At 45.1% G+C, this 21809-nt stretch overlaps 1 protein-coding gene across 2 annotated transcripts in view; it reads right to left on the bottom strand.

Moving 5' to 3' along the window:
* LOC121538014 (plexin-A2-like) overlaps positions 1-21809 on the bottom strand; it is a 346168-nt gene that overhangs the window by 285460 nt on the left and 38899 nt on the right. For both annotated transcript variants that reach the window (XM_041845745.2, XM_041845746.2), the window contains exon 2: positions 1-755. This exon is cut by the window's left edge and continues 622 nt beyond it. In XM_041845745.2, coding sequence (XP_041701679.1) covers positions 1-605 — 605 coding nt within the window. In that variant the 5' untranslated portion in view covers positions 606-755. The remainder of the gene's footprint in view (positions 756-21809) is intronic.

Genomic DNA, 21809 nt, shown 5'->3' with positions numbered 1-21809 from the left:
TTACCGTCTACGGCCGTCCCGATGAAGAGAGTCCCATCCTGGCCCTGGGAGGAGGGCACGATGACCCCGTACATGGTGCCTGTCTGGTTGACGCTGGAGAGGTAGTGCTCTTTCTTATGGGACGGCTCCACTAGGATGAAGAGATCATCCAGACGCAGCAGCTTGCAGACTCCCTGGTAGAGACTACCGCAGGCCAGCAGACGATTCTGGCTGTAGTCTATGAGAAGCAGTTTGTTGACGTTGTTAGTGGAGGTCAGGGGTTCAGAGCAGGGCTGGACGATGAGGGGCGGGTAGCACGCCTTGTTGTCGTCCTCAGGACCCGTGTCGTGGGACACCATGAGTGTCAGGTTACCCGAGAGCTTGTAGACGCGGTTGACCGCTCCAATGTAGAGTGCCCCCGTTGTCTGGTGGACCGTCAGGTGGTTGAAGGCCCACTCACGGCGCTCCGGGTGGAAGCTGGTGAAGGTGATCTGGCCTTGGCACACGGTGGCAGCGATAGCTAACAGCCACAGGCCCAGCATGGCCAGCACAGCGCCCCCTCTAGGGCCCGCTGGGAAAGTCCTGCTGCTGCGTCGTGTGACCCGCCGCGACCGCCGGCCCTCCATACCTCTAGGGGCAAGGCAACAGCAGAGTAAACAGGAGGAGGAGGAGGAGGAGGAGGAGGAGTGGGAGGGAAGGAAGCTAGGCTACCTTCCTCTTCGTCTTCTCAAAGGCTAGGTTCACACTTGTATCTTCACCAGGGTCTTCACATGATTCTGAAAGAAAGGCAGAAAGAGAGAGGGAGTGGTGAATAAAGGAAAGTTAGCACATTGTGAATCACACTCAGTCAAAGGGGAAGCAGATAAAAACGGATGGAAAAGGCTCTTAATTCAGTAACTGCCTGCTGGGGAGGAGTTCACCCTCACCAAGGCAACAATGAGTTAGGGAACAGTGGAATGGATGGTGACAGAAGACAATGGAAGGAAACCTTTATCGCCACATTCCAAAGGAGTTGCTGGACTGGATAGGTCTGATAGGACAATGAAGGAAAGTGAGCAGGTTACGGCTAACGGAAATTAGAATGACCTGAGTCATAGTTATGCTTCCTGCCTCAGAGGGGCCTTAGAGACACTGGGTTTCTAAGAAGAGCACAAACCAATGGACTGCCCTGGGCGCCACATTTCACAGATCTCCACTCACCATGCGCTGCTATGAGTCAAACCATATCAGAGAAGCACCCTTCAGGATAGTGGTCTATAATCAATAGAACTACAACGACTAATTCTAGATGCCATGGGTAAAAAAATAGAAAAAAGTAAGAGGCTATTTAAACAGACATTTAAACAAGATATCTTATGGTCCAAAACATGCCAGCTAGAGAAAGACAAGGGTAAAGCACAGCTAAAAACCAAAGGAATGATAAATAAATATATTGGTGCTCATATTACCCTACATTTATTCCTTAGAAGGAATGCATTAGCATCGCCATCTCATTTCAGTTCTACCCCTCTACCCCCCTCCGGTCGGCTAGCACCCTCCCCTATCCGTGCTCCTCATTTCCAATCTAACTGTGAAAACATCCATGAAGGGAAGTCTGCTATTTATGTAACAATGCTTTGCAATCTGGCCCCTCCTTCATGTTATAAATCAAGAGAGAGAGAATGTCTATATTCTTTTAAAACTTTTGTGAGTGTAATGTTTACTGTTCATTTCTAATTGTTTATTTCCCTTGTTTATTTCCCTTGGGTTTATTGTCTATTCCACTTGCTTTGGCAATGTAAACACGTTTCCCATGCCAATAAATCTCTCTAAATTTAAATTGAAAATGTTTATTGAGTGAGAGACACAGAGAGGGGAGAGAGACAAAGAGAGAGAGAGATAGATAGAGAGAGCGAGAGAGAGAGAGAGAGAGAGAGACCCTCTTCACAGTTTTTCCCCAGGAGTTAATTATCTGGTCCATGGTAGAGAGATGGGAGCCTCTGCTTGCACCCCTCCTTCCCTACCTCCATCCCTCTCTGCTTTTCAAGGGCTCTGTCTGTTTTCTCTCCCCCCACCCCCCTCCTTCCCAACCTTTTTCTCTCCTTCCCTCTCTCACACCCCACCCTCCCCTCTCTCTCCCTCCCTCTGTCCCTCCCTCCTCTCTGCTCTTTAAAGGAGAATTTAGCTTTTTTACAACCAAATCAAATAAAGATATGTAAATGTCATGTTATAGAAGGGTCCAGACACTTTTTCTGCGATTTGACTTGTTTTTGGGAAACTTACCCCAAGCAGCTATTCACTTCCTCATCCTCTTTGTAAAGTACGGGGGCTCTAAAAAGACATCCTCTTTGTGCAGTACGGGGGCTCTAAAAAGACATCCTCTTTGTACAGTACGGGGGCTCTAAAAAGACATCCTCTTTGTACAGTACGGGGGCTCTAAAAAGACATCCTCTTTGTGCAGTACGGGGGCTCTAAAAATACATCCTCTTTGTACAGTACGGGGGCTCTAAAAATACATCCTCTTTGTACAGTACGGGGGCTCTAAAAAGACATCCTTTTTGTGCAGTACGGGGGCTCTAAAAATACATCCTCTTTGTACAGTACGGGGGCTCTAAAAATACATCCTCTTTGTACAGTACGGGGGCTCTAAAAAGACATCCTCTTTGTGCAGTACGGGGGCTCTAAAAATACATCCTCTTTGTACAGTACGGGGGCTCTAAAAAGACCTGAACAAAGGCTCCAAAAATACACAAATACATCCTCTTAGAAACGGAAACGCTCAGTAGAGTGATGCAGGTCTTTAGATGTTGTAGACATGAAATTGTGTCATTCCAAACTTTATCCGCAACGTTTTACCGTATCCAACTGTTCCATTCTCCGTGTAGCCTGCTGCTAGAATGGACAGAGAGGTATCGCTCGAGTTGCAACAAAATTGAATATTGGTAAACATTTTAATTTGGTTGTAAAAAAGCAAAATTCTCCTTCAAGGCCTCTGTCTGTTTTACCAGGATCTGAATCTATTAATTATTATTATTCCACAATGTTACTCCTGTTTTAATCCTTTATTCTCCCGCTGACACATCACGTCCTGCAGGGATTAATCATTGGCCCCAGAACAATCATTCCTAAATGAATCAGGACACCATTAGACATGCACAGCTCACCCTCCTGTCCCTCTCTTTAATACCACAACCAGCACACTGCTGTGTGTTTTCACTCCTTTTATCAGTATTATTTAATCAGGACCAAACAACGTCATGCAGTGAGGGTCTAACAAGTGGAAACAATGGCAGTAGTAGCAGCAGTAGCAGCAGTATTAGCAGCAGTAGCAGTAGCAACAGTAGCAGGAGTAGCAGTAGTAGCAGCAGTAGCAGCAGCAGTAGCAGCAGCAGCAGCATCAGTAGCAGCAGTAGCAGTAGTAGCAGCAGTAGCAGCAGCAGTAGCAGCAGTAGAAGCAGCAATAGCAGCAGTAGCAGTAGCAGCAGCAGTAGCAGAAGCAGCAGCATCAGTAGCAGCAGTAGCAGCAGCAGCAGTATTAGCAGCAGTAGCAGAAGTAGCAGCAGCAGTAGCATCAGTAGCAGCAGTAGCAGCAGCAGCAGTATTAGCAGCAGTAGCAGAAGTAGCAGCAGCAGTAGCAGCAGTAGCAGTAGTAGAAGCAGTAGCAGCAGCAGTAGCAGCAGCAGTAGCAGCAGCAGCAGCAGTAGAAGCAGTAGCAGTAGTAGCAGCAGTAGCAGCAGTAGAAGGAGCAGTAGCAGCAGTAGCAGTAGCAGCAGTAGTAGGAGCAGTAGAAGGAGCAGTAGCAGCAGTAGCAGTAGCAGAAGCAGCAGTAGAAGTAGCAGCAGTAGCAGTAGTAGAAGCAGTAGCAGCAGCAGTAGCAGCAGCAGTAGCAGCAGCAGTAGAAGCAGTAGCAGTAGTAGCAGTAGTAGCAGCAGTAGAAGGAGCAGTAGCAGCAGTAGTAGGAGCAGTAGAAGCAGTAGTAGGAGCAGTAGCAGCAGTAGTAGCAGCAGTAGAAGGAGCAGTAGCAGCAGTAGTAGCAGCAGTAGAAGGAGCAGTAGCAGCAGTAGCAGTAGCAGCAGAAGCAGTAGAAGCAGTAGAAGGAGCAGTAGCAGCAGTAGAAGGAGCAGTAGCAGCAGTAGCAGCAGTAGCAGTAGCAGCAGTAGTAGAAGCAGTAGAAGCAGTAGTAGGAGCAGTAGCAGCAGTAGTAGAAGCAGTAGAAGCAGTAGTAGGAGCAGTAGCAGCGCATCCCAAAATCAAGGATGATCAGACGTAGCGCTACTACAAGGGTAATTAGTGTGAAGCTGGACGAGGTAGCTGGGAACCGTGTGTGTGTGTGTGTGTATGTGTGTGTATGTGTGTGTGCATGTGCATGTGCGTGTGTGTCGGTGGGGACGCCCAGGGGGTGAAACGTGTCGGACACAAGCCTACATCGTTCGGTACGCTCTACATTTGCATTTCTCAGCAGGAAGAGAGGAGAGGGCAGCAGAGAGAATCAAGCCACGGGTGAGAGAGAGATGTGGCTGGAATAATCAGCAGCTTCTTTGAATTCGTCATTTGCATACGTCTGGATTGGACGGGTGTCCCAGGTGTGTCTGATATACAGTACAGTGGAGATTTACAGTCCCTCTCCACTACGTCTGGTCATTTTACACACACCCCTCCCCCCAGCCCATAGCTGTCAAAACCTGCTCATTGTCATCCTGCGTCCCTCCCCCCACCTCCATCGGTGATCAACTGATAGGCTACTCAGCCAGTTCAGACTTTAATATACACTTCTGGGGAGAGTATTGATCCCTCAGCCCATAAACAGTGAGTTCCTAGGGGCCACTGGGGCCTGGGAGCCTGTTAGCTAATAGAGGGCCTGGCGTGTGCTGGGATGGGCTGAGGGAGGTGGGTGGGCTGCTCTGAGGTGTCCCAGGAGCGCTATACTATATGAGCATGGCCATAAAAGAGCTGGCCTAGGCTATAAGCCAGGGACAAGGCCACCTCCTATCCTTCCTCCTACCTTCCCTGCCTGCACCAGCCATGCTGCTTCCTTTGTTTGAGTGTGTGCATAGTGCTGTGGAGGTGCCGAGCAGAGCAGAGTTCAGAGTTCAGAGTAGAGAGTAGAGTAGAGCAGAGAGTAAAGCAGAGCAGAGAGTAGAGCAGAGTAGAGCAGAGCAGAGTAGAGCAGAGAGCAGAGAAGAGTAGAACAGAGCAGAGCAGAGTAGAGAGCAGAGTAGAGCAGAGTAGAGCAGAGCAGAGAATAACAGAGCAGAGTAGAGCAGAGTAGAGCAGAGTAGAGAGCAGAGTAGAGCAGAGTAGAGAGGAGAGCATAGCAGAGTAGAGAGTAAAACAGAGCAGAGCAGAGTAGAGCAGAGCAGAGTAGAGTAGAGTAGTGCAGAGTAGAACAGAGCAGAGTAGAGCAGAGTAGTGCAGAGTAGAACAGAGCAGAGTAGAGCAGAGTAGTGCAGAGTAGAACAGAACAGAGTAGAGCAGAACAGAGTAGAGTAGAGCAGGGTAGAGCAGATGTGAATCCCAAATGAAAAAGTGTTCCTTACAGTGCACTACTTTGGACCGTCAAATGCAGTACACTACATAGGGAATAAAGTGCCATTTGTGACGCTACCCAGAGTGTATCCCACTGGAGGTGTAATCAGGCTCCTGCAGCAGCTCTTTTCTCCTCAAGCCCCTTAGCCTTTTGCCCTTTAGGGCTTTAGAACACAGGCAGGCAGCACCCCCACCCCCACCTCCCTAACCCCCTTCCACCTCCCCTGTGGTATATACAGTTGAAGTCAGAAGTTTACATACACCTTAGCCAAATACATTTAAACTCAGTTTTTCACAATTCCTGACGTTTAATCCTAGTAAAAATTCCATGTTTTAGGTCAGTTAGGATCACCACTTTATTTTAAGAATGTGAAATGTCAGAATAATAGTAGAGAGAATGATTTCTTTCAGCTTTTATTTCTTTCATCACATTCCCAGTGGGTCAGAAGTTTACTTATACTCAATTAGTATTTGGTAGCATTGCCTTTAAATTGTTTAACTTGGGTCAAACGTTTCGGGTAGCCTTCCACAAGCTTCCCACAATAAGTTGGTTGAATTTTGGCCCATTCCTCCTGACAGAGCTGGTGTAACTGAGTCAGGTTTGTAGGCCTCCTTGCTCACACACGCTTTTTCAGTTCTGCCCACAAATGTTCTATAGGATTGAGGTCAGGGCTTTGTGATGGCCACTCCAATAACTTGACTTTGTTGTCCTTAAGCCATTTTGCCACAACTTTGTAAGTATGCTTGGGGTCATTGTCCATTTGGAAGACCCATTTGCGACCAAGCTTTAACCTCCTGACTGATGTCTTGAGATGTTGCTTCAATATATCCACATAATTTTCCTTCCTCATGATGCCATCTATTTTGTGAAGTGCACCAGTCCCTCCTGCAGCAAAGCACCCCCACAGCATGATGCTGCCAACCCCGTGCTTCACGGGATGGTGTTCTTCGGCTTGCAAGCGTCCCCCTTTTTCCTCCAAACATAACGATGGTCATTATGGCCAAACATTTCTATTTTTGTTTCATTCATTTCTCCAAAAAATACGATCTTTGTCCCCATGTGCAGTTGCAAACCGTAGTCTGGCTTTTTTATGGTGGTTTTGGAGCAGTGGCTTCATCCTTGCTGAGCGGCCTTTCAGGTTATGTCGATATAGGACTTGTTTTACTGTGGATATAGATACTTTTGTACCTGTTTACTCCAGCATCTTCACAAGGTCCTTTGCTGTTCTTCTGGGATTGATTTGCACTTTTCGCACCAAAGTACGTTCATCTCTAGGAGACAGAACGAGTCTCCTTCCTGAGCGGTATGATGGATGCGTGGTCCCATGGTGTTTATACTTGCGTACTATTGTTTGTACAGATGAACGTGGTACTTTCAGGCATTTGGAAATTGCTCCCAAGGATGAACCAGACATGTGGAGGTCTACAATTTTTTTTCTGAGGTCTTGGCTGATTTCTTTTGATTTTCCCATGATGTCAAGCAAAGAGGCACTGCGTTTGAAGGTAGGCCTTGAAATACATCCACAGGTACACCTCCAATTGACTCAAATGATGTCAATTAGCCTCTCAGAAGCTTCTAAAGCCATGACATCATTTTCTGGAATTTTCAAGCTGTTTAAAGGCACAGTCAACTTAGTGTATGTAAACTTCTGACCCACTGGAATTGTGATACAGTGAATTATAAGTGAAATAATCTGTCTGTAAACAATTGTTGTAAAAATTACTTGTGTCATGCACAAAGTAGATGCCCTAACCGACTTGCCAAAACTATAGTTTGTTAACAAGAAGTGTGGAGTGGTTGAAAAACAAGTTTTAATGACTCCAACCTCTTTTCATGTTGTGGCGGGTGAGCTGTCGGCAGGTGGACTGAAGAAGTAGTAGAAGAAGAAGAAGAAGAAGAAGAAGAAGAAGAAGAAGAAGAAGAAGAAGAAGAAGAAGAAGAAGAAGAAGAAGAAGAAGAAGAAGAAGAAGAAGAAGAAGAAGAAGAAGAAGAAGAAGAAGAAGAAGAAGAAGAAGAAGAAGAAGAAGAAGGGACTGACTGAATGAATGATGTACATAAATGACTTCTCAAAGGTTAGTTGTTAATAAAGCTATAGGAAGAGAAGCTTTGTTGATGTTGTTTTCCTCTCCTTCTGCTGCTCTTGACGGGGAGGGACTCATTATGCCGGCATGCAGGGGATTTAAATAGCAGGATTGCATTCGCTTGTTAGTCGCTTTCTTGTTTGAAGCCACATTATTTTTTCTCCTCCTCGCTAGGAGTCAGATATAGCGGGAAGCAGTTAGCGGGAAGCAGTTAGCATGTAAGAGCTAGTGGCGGTGAATCACAACCCAGTCACCTAATAACCTAGACCTAAAGAAGAGACTTTGCATCTTGGGGGATATGCCTGACTGAGTCTGTGGTAGCATTTGTGTGAGGTGGAAGGCTGCAATAGAGCCATTCTTGTCCAGGCTTGATTTGCTTATGAAAATGAGCTACAATGAAGGGTAGGTCCATACCAGCATTATATAAATGCCTTTTCTACATACAGTAACAACCCTTAGTTCACTACCCCAGCAACATAGGCCTTACAGATGTAGGATCTTAATTTGATCACCCTGTTGCAGGATAACTTTCCTGCAATGCAGGACATTTTAAACGTGTAATGTATTTGAGGTTTAATAAGGCTTCTGATGTTTGTAATTCCCACTTTGAAATTTCCAACTTGATTTTCCCTTACAAAAAATGTATCAACCCCTACACAAATGTCCATTAATTACAATCCACATAATAATTTGCATTTCCTGTTGCTTCAGGATTATTCTCCTGCTGTAGCAAACTTGCTCAGATTAAGATCCTGCATCTCCAAACCCAGACCCAAATCTTGCGTGCCGGCTGCACGCTGGCCAGCTACTCAATTTGTCTGCCACCAGAGACTACCAGCTAAACAACAATTCCACGCCACTATCTCCACTATCTACACACTGAACCGTCTGTCTTCTAAACAAGCCTTGTTTGTGGGTCAGCTTTGATTTGTTGACACATTACAACTGTGTAAATTGTAACGATGCAGAAAGATGTACTGGCGCACAGGCAAATGTCAGCTACTGTGGGAATTAGCTCATCCCACAGACATGCTTACAAAAAGCATCTAACTGCTCAGAGCACTAAATGTATTAACCTCTAACTGGATTAATCAATCTGTGTTGTGTTTATTAACCATGCCATTTAATCATATAGGGCGGCAGGAAGCCTAGCGGTTAAGAGCATTGGGCCAGTAACCGAAAGGTCGCTGGTTTCGAATCCCTGAGCCGAGTAGGTGAAAAATCTGTCGATGTGCCTTTGAGCAAGGCACTTAACCCTAATTGCTCCTTTAAGTCGCTCTGGACAAGAGCGTCTCCTAAATTACTGAAATGTAAATGTAATCAACCAGCTCTCATTATTAGTCTGTATGTAGGCACAGCTCTTCCACTGACTGGATGGGTGCTTTGACAAACAGTTAGCCTATTAGTAAGTACAAGTCAAGAGATACAGTACAGAGACCAGTAGACTTCGAGTCAACTAGTCTCTAGGCAGACAAAGCCTAGGCCTGCCACGTGAGTGAAGCAAAGTTAATAACTGAGTAAGTCCAGCAGGAAGACAACAGCATTCCATTGTGCATTGGAAGCTGTGATCATGGTTTGGAAATAAACCCTGTGTTCTTCTAAAGTTTCCCATTTATAATGAAACAGTGGGGCTGTGACACAGACTGAAACACACGTTGGCATGCTCAGCTCACCCGTGCTGCTGCCTCTGAGTGCCTTGCTAACCCAATGGGCCCCGCTGACTTGCTGCAATCTATCAGCTCTGTCTATAGTGCATTACTTATTGGCTTGAGATGTCTCTGGCCTAAAGTAGTGGACTATATAGGGAATAGGGTGCCCTTTTGGACAAAGCCTGCCTGTGTACCCCTGCCTGGTCCATGTGCCTGAGCGCTGGCGGTGCCCCCGGTCAGTGGCCACTGGCTGAGCTTCAGGGGCAGTGCCAGGCCAGCAGCAGGCACAGGGAATAGCAAGATGGCGCCGATAGACTGTTCATGGCTCCTAAGCAACGTTGCAGTATTTTTTTGATTTCTAACATTATTAGCTCAGAAAGTTCTTTGCACTATTACATACAGCCGGAAATAACTTTGGGATATTAGAGTGGCGGTAAATACAACTTTCCTGAATTGGACACTTTGTTCGTACTCCCAAGGCAATTCCACTTATCCCAGAGACTGCTCCAAGATGCCGCCGGCGGAGAAGAGGTATTCGGAGTGAACTTTTAGTTCGACTCAGGAGGCGTGCATACCATCCACCGCTTCAGAGTATATTACTCGCTAATGTTCAGTCCCTGGACAATAATCTAGTCGAGCTCAGGTCGAGGATCTCCTTCCAGAGAGACACCAGGGACTGTAACATACTCTGTTTCACGGAATCATGCCTCTCTCCGGATATACTGTCCCCGTCCATACAGCCAGCTGGGTTCTCAGTACATCGCGCAGACAGGAATAAAGAACTCTCTAGGAAATAGAAAGAAGGAGGTGTATATTTCAACATAAACTACTCATGGTGTGATTGTGGTAACGTACAGGAACTCAAGTCCTTTTGTTCACCCGACCTAGAATACCTCACAATCAAATGCCGACCTCACAGCTGTGTATATTCACTCTCAAGCCGATACCACGATGGCTCTCAAGGAACTACTCTCGACCATTGCTTCTCTCCCTTCCGGGACGGCCCTCCCCCGCCCTCCCTTCGGCAAATCAGATCACGCCTCTATCCTGCTCCTCCTTTCATATAGGCAGAAACTCAAACAGGAAGTACCCGTGGTAAGGACTGTTCAATGCTGGTCTGACCAATCGGAATCCATGCTTCAAGATTGTTTTGATCACGCTGACTGGGATATTTTCGGGTTGCCTCTGAGAATAATATTGACGTATACACTGACATGATGACTGAGTTCATCAGGAAGTGTATAGGGGATGTTGTTCCCACTGTGATGGTTAAAACCTATCCAAACCAAAAACCGTGACTAGATGGCAGCATTCACGTAAAACTGAAAGCGCGAAACCACCACATTTAACCACGGCAAGGTGACTGTGAACATGGTTGAGTACAAACAGTCCAGTTATGCACTTTGTAAGGAAAAACGTCAGTACAGAGACGAAGTGGAGTTGCAATTCAACGGCTCAGACACGAGACATATGTTGCAGGGACTCCAGACAATCAAGGATTATAAAGGGAAAACCAGCCACTTCGCGGACACCGACATCTTGCTCCAGGACAAGCTAAACACCTTCTTCGCCCGCTTCGAGGAAAACACCAACGCTCCCGTGAACTGTGAGCTCTCGTTCTCTGTGGCCGACGTGAGTAAGACATTCAAGCGTGTTAACACTCGCAAGGCTGCTGGCCCAGACGGCATCCCTAGCCACGTCCTCAGAGCATGCGCAGACCAGCTGGCTGGAGTGTTTACGGACAATTTCCATCTCTCCCTATCCCAGTCTGTTGTCCCCACTTGCTTCAAGATGTCCACCACTGTTCCTGTACACAAGAAAGCGATGGTAACTGAACTAAATGAATATCTCCCCGTAGCACTCACTTCTGTCATCATGAAGTGCTTTGAGAAGCTAGTTAAGGATCATAGCACTGCACACTGCCCTATCCCATCTGGACAAGAGGAATACCTATGTAAGAATGCTGTTCATTGACTACAGCTCAGCCTTCAACACCATAGTACCCTCCAAGCTTATCATTAAGCTCAGGCTTTGGGTCCGAACCCCGCCCTGTGCAACTGGGTACTGGACTTCCTGATGGGCCGCACCCAGGTGATGAAGGTGGGCAACAACACCTCCACTACGCTGATCCTCAACACAAGGGTGCGTGCTCAGCCCCCTCCTGTACTCCCTGTTTACCCATGACTGTGTGGCCATGCACGTCTCCAACTCAATTATCAAGTTTGCAACGTCAACAAAACGAAGGAGCTGATCGTGGACTTCAGGAGACAGCAGAGGGAGCATGCCCTCATGCACATCAACGGGGCCGCAGTGGAGAAGGTGAAAAGCTTCACGTTCCTCTGCGTACACATCACTGACAATCTGAAATGGTCCACCCACACATACAGATTGGTGAAGAAGGCGCAACAAAATGTTTTGTCTTGGCCCCTAAGACCCTCACAAACTTTTACAGATGCACCATTGAGGACATCCTATCGGGCTGTGTCACCGCCTGGTACGGCAACTGCACTGTCCGCAAACGCAGGGCTATCCATAGGGTGGTGCAGTCTGCCCAACCCATCACCGAGGGCACACTGCCTGCCCTCCAAGACATTTATAGCACCCGGTGTCACAGGAAGGCCAAGAAGATCATAAAGGACCCAGCCATCTGAGCCACGGCCTGTTCACCCCGCTACTATCCAGAAGGCGAGGACAGTACAGGTGCATCAAAGCTGGGACCGAGAGACTGAAAAACAGCTTCTATCTCAAGGCCATCAGACTGTTAAATAGTCACCACTAGCCGGCCTCTGCACAGTACCCTGCCCTGAACTTAGTCACTGTCACTAGCCGGTTACTCTACCATGCAGCTTAGAGGATGCTGCCCTATGCTCATAGTCATGGAACACTGGTCACTTTAATAATGTTTACACACTGTTTCACCCACTTCATACAGTGGGGAAAAAAAGTATTTAGTCAGCCACCAATTGTGCAAGTTCTCCCACTTAAAAAGATGAGAGAGGCCTGTAATTTTCATCATAGGTACACGTCAACTATGACAGACAAAATGAGAAAAAAAATCCAGAAAATCACATTGTAGGATTTTTCATGAATTTATTTGCAAATTATGGTGGAAAATAAGTATTTGGTCAATAACAAAAGTTTCTCAATACTTTGTTATATACCCTTTGTTGGCAATGACACAGGTCAAACGTTTTCTGTAAGTCTTCACAAGGTTTTCACACACTGTTGCTGGTAGTTTGGCCCATTCCTCCATGCAGATCTCCTCTAGAGCAGTGATGTTTTGGGGCTGTCGCTGGGCAACACGGACTTTCAACTCCCTCCAAAGATTTTCTATGGGGTTGAGATCTGGAGACTGGCTAGGCCACTCCAGGACCTTGAAATGCTTCTTACGAAGCCACTCCTTTGTTGCCCGGGCGGTGTGTTTGGGATCATTGTCATGCTGAAAGACCCAGCCACGTTTCATCTTCAATGCCCTTGCTGATGGAAGGAGGTTTTCACTCAAAATCTCACGATACATGGCCCCATTCATTCTTTCCTTTACACGGATCAGTCGTCCTGGTCCCTTTGCAGAAAAACAGCCCCAAAGCATGATGTTTCCACCCCCATGCTTCACAGTAGGTATGGTGTTCTTTGGTTGCAACTCAGCATTCTTTGTCCTCCAAACACGACGAGTTGAGTTTTTACCAAAAAGTTCTATTTTGGTTTCATCTGACCATATGACATTCTCCCAATCCTCTTCTGGATCATCCAAATGCACTCTAGCAAACTTCAGACGGGCCTGGACATGTACTGGCTTAAGCAGGGGGACATGTCTGGCACTGCAGGATTTGAGTCCCTGGCGGCATAGTGTGTTACTGATGGTAGGCTTTTTTACTTTGGTCCCAGCTCTCTGCAGGTCATTCACTAGGTCCCCCCGTGTGGTTCTGCGATTTTTGCTCACCGTTCTTGTGATCATTTTGACCCCACAGGGTGAGATCTTGCGTGGAGCCCCAGATCGAGGGAGATTATCAGTGGTCTTGTATGTCTTCCATTTCCTAATAATTGCTCCCACAGTTGATTTCTTCAAACCAAGCTGCTTACCTATTGCAGATTCAGTCTTCCCAGCCTGGTGCAGGTCTACAATTTTGTTTCTGGTGTCCTTTGTCAGCTCTTTGGTCTTGGCCATAGTGGAGTTTGGAGTGTGACTGTTTGAGGTTGTGGACAGGTGTCTTTTATAGTGATAACAAGTTCAAACAGGTGCCATTAATACAGGTAACGAGTGGAGGACAGAGGAGCCTCTTAAAGAAGAAGTTACAGGTCTGTGAGAGCCAGAAATCTTGCTTGTTTGTAGGTGACCAAATACTTATTTTCCACCATAATTTGCAAATAAATTCATTAAAAATCCTACAATGTGATTTTCTGGATTTTCTTTTCTCAATTTGTCTGTCATAGTTGACGTGTACCTATGATGAAAATTACAGGCCTCTCTCATATTTTTAAGTGGGAGAACTTACAAAATTGGTGGCTGACTAAATACTTTTTTTCCCCACTGTATGTATATACTGTATTCTAGTCAAGGCCTATCCTATTTAACTATTGATGTACATAAACTATTCTTCAGATATACTACATATTCTATCCATATACTGTCCATATTGTCTATACATCCCATCACACACACACACACATACACAGTGATTACAGCCTTGAATCTTCTTGGGTATGACGCTACAAGCTTGGCACACCTGTATTTGGGGAGTTTCTCCCATTCTTCTCTGCAGATCCTCTCAAGCTCTGTCAGGTTGGATGGGGAGCGTCGCTGCACAGCTATTTTCAGGTCTCTCCGGAGATGTTAGATCGGGTTCAAGTCTGGGCTCTGGCTGGGCCACTCAAGGACATTCAGAGACTTGTTCCGAAGCCACTCCTGCATTATCTTGGTTGTGTACTTAGTGTCGTTGTCCTGTTGGAAGGTGATCCTTGGCCCCAGTCTTAGGTCCTGAGCGTTCTGGAGCAGGTTTTCATCAAGGATCTCTCTGTACTTTGCTCCGTTCATCTTTCTCTCGATCCTGACTAGTCCCCCAGTCCCTGCCGCTGAAAAACATCCCCACAACATGATGCTGCCACCACCATGCTTCAACGTAGGGATGGTGCCAGGTTTCCTCCAGACGTGACGCTTGGCATTCAGGCAAAGAGTTCAACCTTGGTTTCATTAGACCAGAGAATCTTGTTTCTCATGGTCTGAGAGTCCTTTAGTTGCCTTTTGGCAAACTCCAAGCGGGCTGTCATGTGCCTTTTACTGAGGAGTGGCATCCGTCTGGCAACTCTACCATAAATTCCTGATTGGTGGAGTGCTGCAGAGATGGTTGTCCTTCTGGAAGGTTCTCCCATCTCCACAGAGGAACTCTGGAGCTCTGTCAGAGTGACCATCGGGTTTTTGGTCACCTCTCTGACCAAGGCCCTTCTCCCCCGATTGCTCAGTTTGGCCGGGCAGCCAGCTCTAGGAAAAGTCTTGGTGGTTCAAAACTTCTTCAATTTTAGAATGATGGAGGCCACTGTGTTCGTGCGGACCTTCAAATGCTGCAGACATTTTTTGGTACCCTTCCCCAGATCTGTGCTTCGACACAATCCTGTCTCGGAGCTCTACAGACAATTCCGTCGACCTCATGGCTTGGTTGTTGCTCTGACATGCACCAATCAATTAAATTCACCACAGGTGTACTCCAATCAAGTTGTAGAAACATCTCAAGGATAATCAATGGAAACGGGATGCACTTTCGAGTCTCATAGCAAAGGGTCTCAATACTTATGTAAGTAAGGTTAGAGCTGCCACTTTCAAGGAGCGGGACACTAATCCGGACGCTTATAAGAAATCCCACTATGCCTCAGTGAAGCGAGCCTACCAGACAAGCTAAATGCCTTTTATGCTCGCTTCGAGGCAAGCAACACTGAAGCATGCATGACGGATTACCAGGACGTGTACTCAGAGCATGCGCGGACCAACTGGCAAGGGTCTTCACTGACATTTTCCACCTCTCCCTCACCGAGTCTGTAATACCTACATGTTTCAAGCAGACCATAATAGTCCCTGTGCCCAAGAAAGCGAAGGTAACCTGCCTAAATGACTACCGCCCCGTAGCACTCACGTTGGTAGCCATGAAGTGCTTTGAAAGGCTGGTCATGGCTCACATCAACACCATCATCCCGGAAACCCTAGACCCACTCCAAATCGCATACTGCCCCAACACATCCACAGATGACGCAATCTCAATCGCACTTCACACTGCCCTTTCCCATCTGGACAAAAGGAACACCTATGTGAGAATGCTGTTCATTGACTACAGCTCAGCGTTCAACACCATAGTGCCCAGAAAGCTCATCACTAAGCTAAGGACCCTGGGATTAAACACCTCCCGCTGCAACTGGATCTTGGATTTCCTGACAGGCCGCCCCCAGGGGGTAAGGGTAGGTAACAACACATCTGCCACGCTGATCCTCAACACGGGGGCCCCTCAGGGGTGCGTGCTTAGTCCCCTCCTGTACTCCCTGTTCACCCACGACTTCGTGGCAAAGCATGACTCCAACAACATCATTAAGTTTGCCACACACAAGCCACACTCAAGCCTAAGATCACCACGTGCAATGCCAAGCGTCGGCTGGAGTGGTGTAAAGCTCGCAGCCATTGGACTCTGGAGCAGTGGACAGGCGTTCTCTGGAGTGATGAATCACACTTCACCATCTGGCACTCCGACGGACGAATCTGGTTTTGGCGGATGCCAGGAGAATGCTACCTGCCCGAATGCATAGTGCCAACTGTAAAGTTTGGTGGAGGAGCAATAATGGTCTGGGGCTGTTTTTCACGGTTCGGGCTAGGCCCTTTAGTTCCAGTGAAGGGAAATCTTTAACACTACAGCATACAATGACATTCTAGAAGATTCTGTGCTTCCAACTTTGTGGCAACAGTTTGGGGAAAGCCCTTTCCTGGTTCAGCATGACAATGCCCCTGTGCAAAAAGTGAGGTCCACACAGAAATGGTTTGTCGAGATTGGTGTGGAAGAACTTGACTGGCCTGCATAGAGGCCTGACCTCAACCCCATAGAACACCTTTGGGATAATTTGGAACGCCGACTGCGAGCCAGTCCTAATCGCCCAACATCAGTGCCCGACCTCACTAATGCTCTTGTGGCTGAAAGGAAGCAAGTCCCCGCAGCAATGTTCCAACATTGAGTGGAAAGCCTTCCCTGAACAGTGGAGGCTGTTATATATAGGACCAACTCCATATTAACGCCCATGATTTTGGAATGTGATGTTCGACGAGCAGGTGTCCACATACTTTTGGTCATGTACTGTATATATACAGTACCAGTCAAAAGTTTGGACACACCTACTCATTCCAGGGTTTTTCTTTATTTTTACTATTTTCTACATTGTAGAATAATAGTGAAGACATCAAAACTATGAAATAACACGTGGAATCATGTAGTAACCAAAAAAGTGTTAACCTCCATGGGATCGGTGTCCCGTATACGGGACAGTTGAGCTAACGTGCGCTAATGTGATTAGCATGACTGTTGTAAATAACAGCAAATTTTCCAGGATATAGACATGTGGGCAGAAAGCTTAAATTCCTGTTAATCTAATGGCACTGTCCAGTTTAGAGTAGCTATTACAGTGAAAAAATACCATGCTATTGTTTGAGGAGAGTGCACAACAACAAAAAACTTATCACGGCAACTGGTTTGATACATTCACCTCTGAAGGTAAATAATGTACTTACGTTCAGTAATCTTGCTCTGATTTGTCATCCTAAGGGTCCCAGAGATAAAATGTAACATAGTTTTGTTTGATAAAATCAATTTTTATATTCAAATGTAGGAACTGGGTTCTACAGTTTGAACCCCTGCTGTCTCTGGCTCCACACCCACCCACCTGGCCACCTAGATGTGTGAAAGTTAGTGTATAAGCTAATGATCCATCATGTATGACATTCCTTTGAGTGTGTAAACTTACATTTTGTATTACCATATCATTTGTGTATGTTCTCTATAGTTATGTACTTGAAAATGTATCAATTAGCCATTTCGGTGCATTTGGGCAGACTTGATACAAAATAGTCCAGTATTGCAATACTTCACTGGATCAATCTTAAACTTTGCACACACACTGCTGCCATCTAGTGGACAAAATCTAAATTGCGCCTAGACTGCAATATTATATTGTGGCCTTTCTCTTGCATTTCAAAGATGATAAAAAAAAAAAAAAAAAAAAAAACTTTTTATGTTTGTATTATCTTTTACCAGATCTAATGTGTTATATTGTCCTACATTAATTTCACATTTCCACAAACGTCAAAGTGTTTCCTTTCAAATGGTATCAAGAATATACATATCCTTGCTTCAGGTCCTGAGCTACAGGCAGTTAAACTTGGGTATGTCATTTTAGGCGAAAATTGAAAAAAAGGGTCCGATCCTTAAGAGGTTAAACAAATCTAAATATATTTTATATTTGAGATTCTTCAAATTAGCCACCCTTTGCCTTGATGACAGCTTTGCACACACTTGGCATTCTCTCAACCAAGTTCATGAGGTAGTCACCTGAAATGCATTTCAATTAAAAGGTGCGCCTTCTTAAAAGTTAATTTGTGTAATTTCTTTCCTTCTTAATGCATTTGAGCCAATCAGTTGTGTTGTGACAAGGTAGGGGTGGTATACATAAGATAGCCCTATTTGGTAAAAGACCAAGTCCATATTATGGCAAGAACAGCTCAAATAAGCAAAGAGAAACGACAGTCCATCATTACTTTAAGACATGAAGGTCAGTCAATACAGAACATTTCAAGAACTTTGAAGTTTTCTTCAAGTGCAGTCGCAAAAACCATCAAGTGCTATGATGAAACTGGCTCTCATGAGGACCGCCACAGGAAAGGAAGACCCAGACTTACCTCTGCTGCAGAGGATAAGTTCATTAGAGTTACCAGCCTCAGAAATTGCAGTCCAAATAAATGCTTCACAGAGTTCAAGTAACAGACACATCTCAACATCAACTGTTCAGAGGAGACTGCGTGAATCAGGCATTCATGGTCGAATTGCTGCAAATAAACCACTACTAAAGGACACCAATAGGAAGAAGAGACTTGCTTGGGCCAAGAAACACGAGCAATGGACATTAGACCGGTGGAAATCTGTCCTTTGGTCTGATGAGTCCAAATGTGAGATTTTTGGTTCCAACCGCCGTGTCTTTGTGAGACGCTGAGTAGGTGAACGGATGATCTCCGCATGTGTGGTTCCCACCGTGAAGCACGGAGGAGGAGGTGTGATGGTGTGGGGGTGCTTTGCTGGTGACACTGTCAGTGATTTATTTAGAATTCAAGGCACACTTAACCAGAATGGCTACCACAGCATTCTGCAGCGATGCGCCATCCCATCTGGTTTGCGCTTAGTGGGACTATCATTTGTTTTTCAACAGGACAATGGCCCAAAACACACCTTCAGGCTGTGTAATGGCTATTTGACCAAGAAGGAGAGTGATGCAGTGTTTCATCAGATGACCTGGCCTCCACAATCACCCAACCTCAACCCAATTGAGATGGTTTGGGATGAGTTGGACCGCAGAGTGAAGGAAAAGCAGCCAACAAGTGCTCAGCATATGTGGGAACTCCTTCAAGACTGTTGGAAAAGCATTCCTCAAGAAGCTGGTTGAGAGAATGCCAAGAGTGTGCAAAGCTGTCATCAAGGCAAAGGGTTTAACACTTTTTTGGTTACTACATGATTCCATATGTGTTATTTCATAGTTTTGATGTCTTCACTATTATTCTACAATGTAGAAAATAGTAAAAATAAAGAAAAACCCTTGAATGAGTAGGTGTGTCCAAACTTTTGACTGGTACTGTATATTATATATATATATATATATATATATATATATATATATATATATATATATATATATATATGAGATTGACTTTATTCAGTCAGTTCGCCACATTTTATAAATGAGTCAAGCTTGTTGTTTGTCAATCAAAGCACAGTGAACAGCCTATACACCACCACTTCGTGGCTGCATATGAAATCTACTGGCCCGAACAAAATTTATACTGGCCCCGACATGGTGTAGTTCTTGCATAGGCTTGGGGTTATGCTTTCTCTCTACATTCAGCTATTAATAGGCTACATTTCATTATGATGTATAAAAAATATGCGTAATATTATTTATCAGTGCAAGTCATTACTCTATTCTTTAGAATTGCATTGTATAAATTGCATTAATTTTTGTTTCTAAGGTATGCAATTTAGACATTTGAAAATAGGACACTGCCCCTTTAAGACAAACTCCAAAAGCGATATGGTCATGGCTATAGTAGGCTAGCCAAGAGGAATGCTTGGTGTCTTTTTGTAGCTTTCTTTTTGCAGGCTATGAACAGTAGCCAGCATATTGCTAGTATGTTCACTATTGAAGGTTTACTTTTGTAAATCAATTTCCCTAAAATAAATAAGCTCAGCGAGTAGATTGATGGGCGCTTCTTGCTTGTGTTGTATGAAGGCATCAAGTCATGCAGTCTCAAGTGCTCGTGCTCGCAGACGGTAGCCTAGCGGTTAAGAGCGTTGGACTAGTAACCGAAAGGCCGCTAGTTCAAATCCCTGAGATGACTAGGTGGAAAATCTGCCGATGTGCCCTTGAGCAAGGCACTTAACCCTAATTGCACCTGTAAGTCATTCTGGGTAAGAGCGTCTGCTAAATGACTAAAATGTAAAAGTTGTGACTGGCAGGAGCGTGGTGGTGTTTGAATGAACGGCCAATCATATTGTTCAAAAACAAATAGCATGCCATTTATGTGCATGGTTTTCAATGGCAGACTGCAACTGAGCAGGTAAATGTTGAACTGGAGGGACAGACAGCAGACTGTCAAACCAGCAACGTTTTCCTGTCATCGCTTAATTTGTGAGGCGCCTGTCATCTTATCAATAGATCGCTAGAAGATGAATTTCGTTTATTCTAGTGGGAAAGGGCTCGGCAGAATTTTTTCTGACTAGCGAAATGGAAAGTAAGTAGTTAAATTAAATGGAAAAATTATCCGGCTGAAAATGTGTCTGTAATCGACTCTATAGCCAAAAGCCGGCGTTAGTGTAAAACACTGCACATAAACACAAACTCACCAGGGAACCCCTGGTCTTACCTGTGTCTGACTCTCTGGCTAGGCTGATGTGCTCTCTCTCTATTGGCAAGCCCCTCTACAGCTGCTTCGCTCTGGTGTTACTCACTACTCGACTGGGTTAGTATTTATCTGATGTTAGCTAGGCCCAATCCATTGAGTCTTTGTGTCCAGTCTAGTCCACACAGGACAGGCAGGACACACAGTGCCTTGCTAAGCCCCTCTGCCTGCCCCTTGTACCTGCATCCTACTGCTAAGTACACACCACGTTCCTTCACTCTCTCCTTATAGGGATCTAGTCCTACATGTCTCACATGGACCAAGTTATTTAGTAACAAACCTGTTTTAGCTCCTCCATTTCATTTAATTGGATTTCCTGCAGAAATTTAAAAAATAACTTTGATTTGATGACAGTTTGTCAGGAAGTAATTTATTACACAACTACAAATGTGTAATCTTTGAATTATAACGCTGATGCTCAGGTGTTCCCATTAAAAAGCGGTTCTGCTTTTAAATTGCTTCGAATACATAATGTATATTTAGAGATCAAAATCAATACTGTATTTAACACTTTAAACAGTGCTTTCATGCTTTTTATATTGTAATTAACCTGGTTTTCTAAACTACAGAGGAAGAGAAATTGGAAGATATACCATCAAATATGTATAATATGTCATCATGCACAGTGTGGAATTCCCTGTACTACTTCATCCAATAGAGTTCGCCAGCTTGAGTTACCTCTGTTTCGTTCAGCCATTCATTCCTATGGGGGAAATTAAGGGGGTTTTGGGATAAACGCTGAAAATAAGGTCTGAGGTTTACACAGGCTTAGGAGATCTTATACGTTTTGTTCTATGAGATAAAATTAGTCAGTTAACCTGACCTTTATGAATTATGAAGCTTTTATGTGCTTTATGTGCTTGTTTTGATTACATAAATACTTCAGAATTCACAAGAAGTGACGTAAGCTCATGAAGATTATTATCTCATAGAACAAAACGTATAAGATCTCCTAAGCCTGTGTTTACAACAGACCTTATTTTCGGCGTTTATCCAAAAACCCTCCAAAACCCCCATTTATTTCCCCATAGACTTCGGTCAACGAGCCATGGCGGAGTTAGTGTCTAAAAAATGATGCCATTACTATTGTTCAATTTGCAATAACACATGCACTATCTTTAATGATATCCAGTAAGTTCAAACACATAGAATTAAATATTCCCGCCAGACATTTTACCTTTCATACTACTGATACTATGTCATCTTTCACCCCTTGCTTTCATTAGACCTGACTTTCAAAGCACATGGATTATACAGCATAGGAGACATGCTGCAGGAATGGTTACGAGTTCCCCTGTTGATAAAACGTGTATGTTGTCAGTCAAACAGCCTAATGTAATTCCTATCTCCCCAGCTGAAGAGCTCTATCTGATCCTGTTGCCCCCGGTGACACGCAGACTTAGTTTTCC

This window comes from Coregonus clupeaformis, chromosome 24 (genome assembly GCF_020615455.1).
Source record: "Coregonus clupeaformis isolate EN_2021a chromosome 24, ASM2061545v1, whole genome shotgun sequence".
NCBI classification, from domain to species: Eukaryota; Metazoa; Chordata; class Actinopteri; order Salmoniformes; family Salmonidae; genus Coregonus; species Coregonus clupeaformis.
This window is presented reverse-complemented; position numbering and strand designations above follow the sequence as displayed.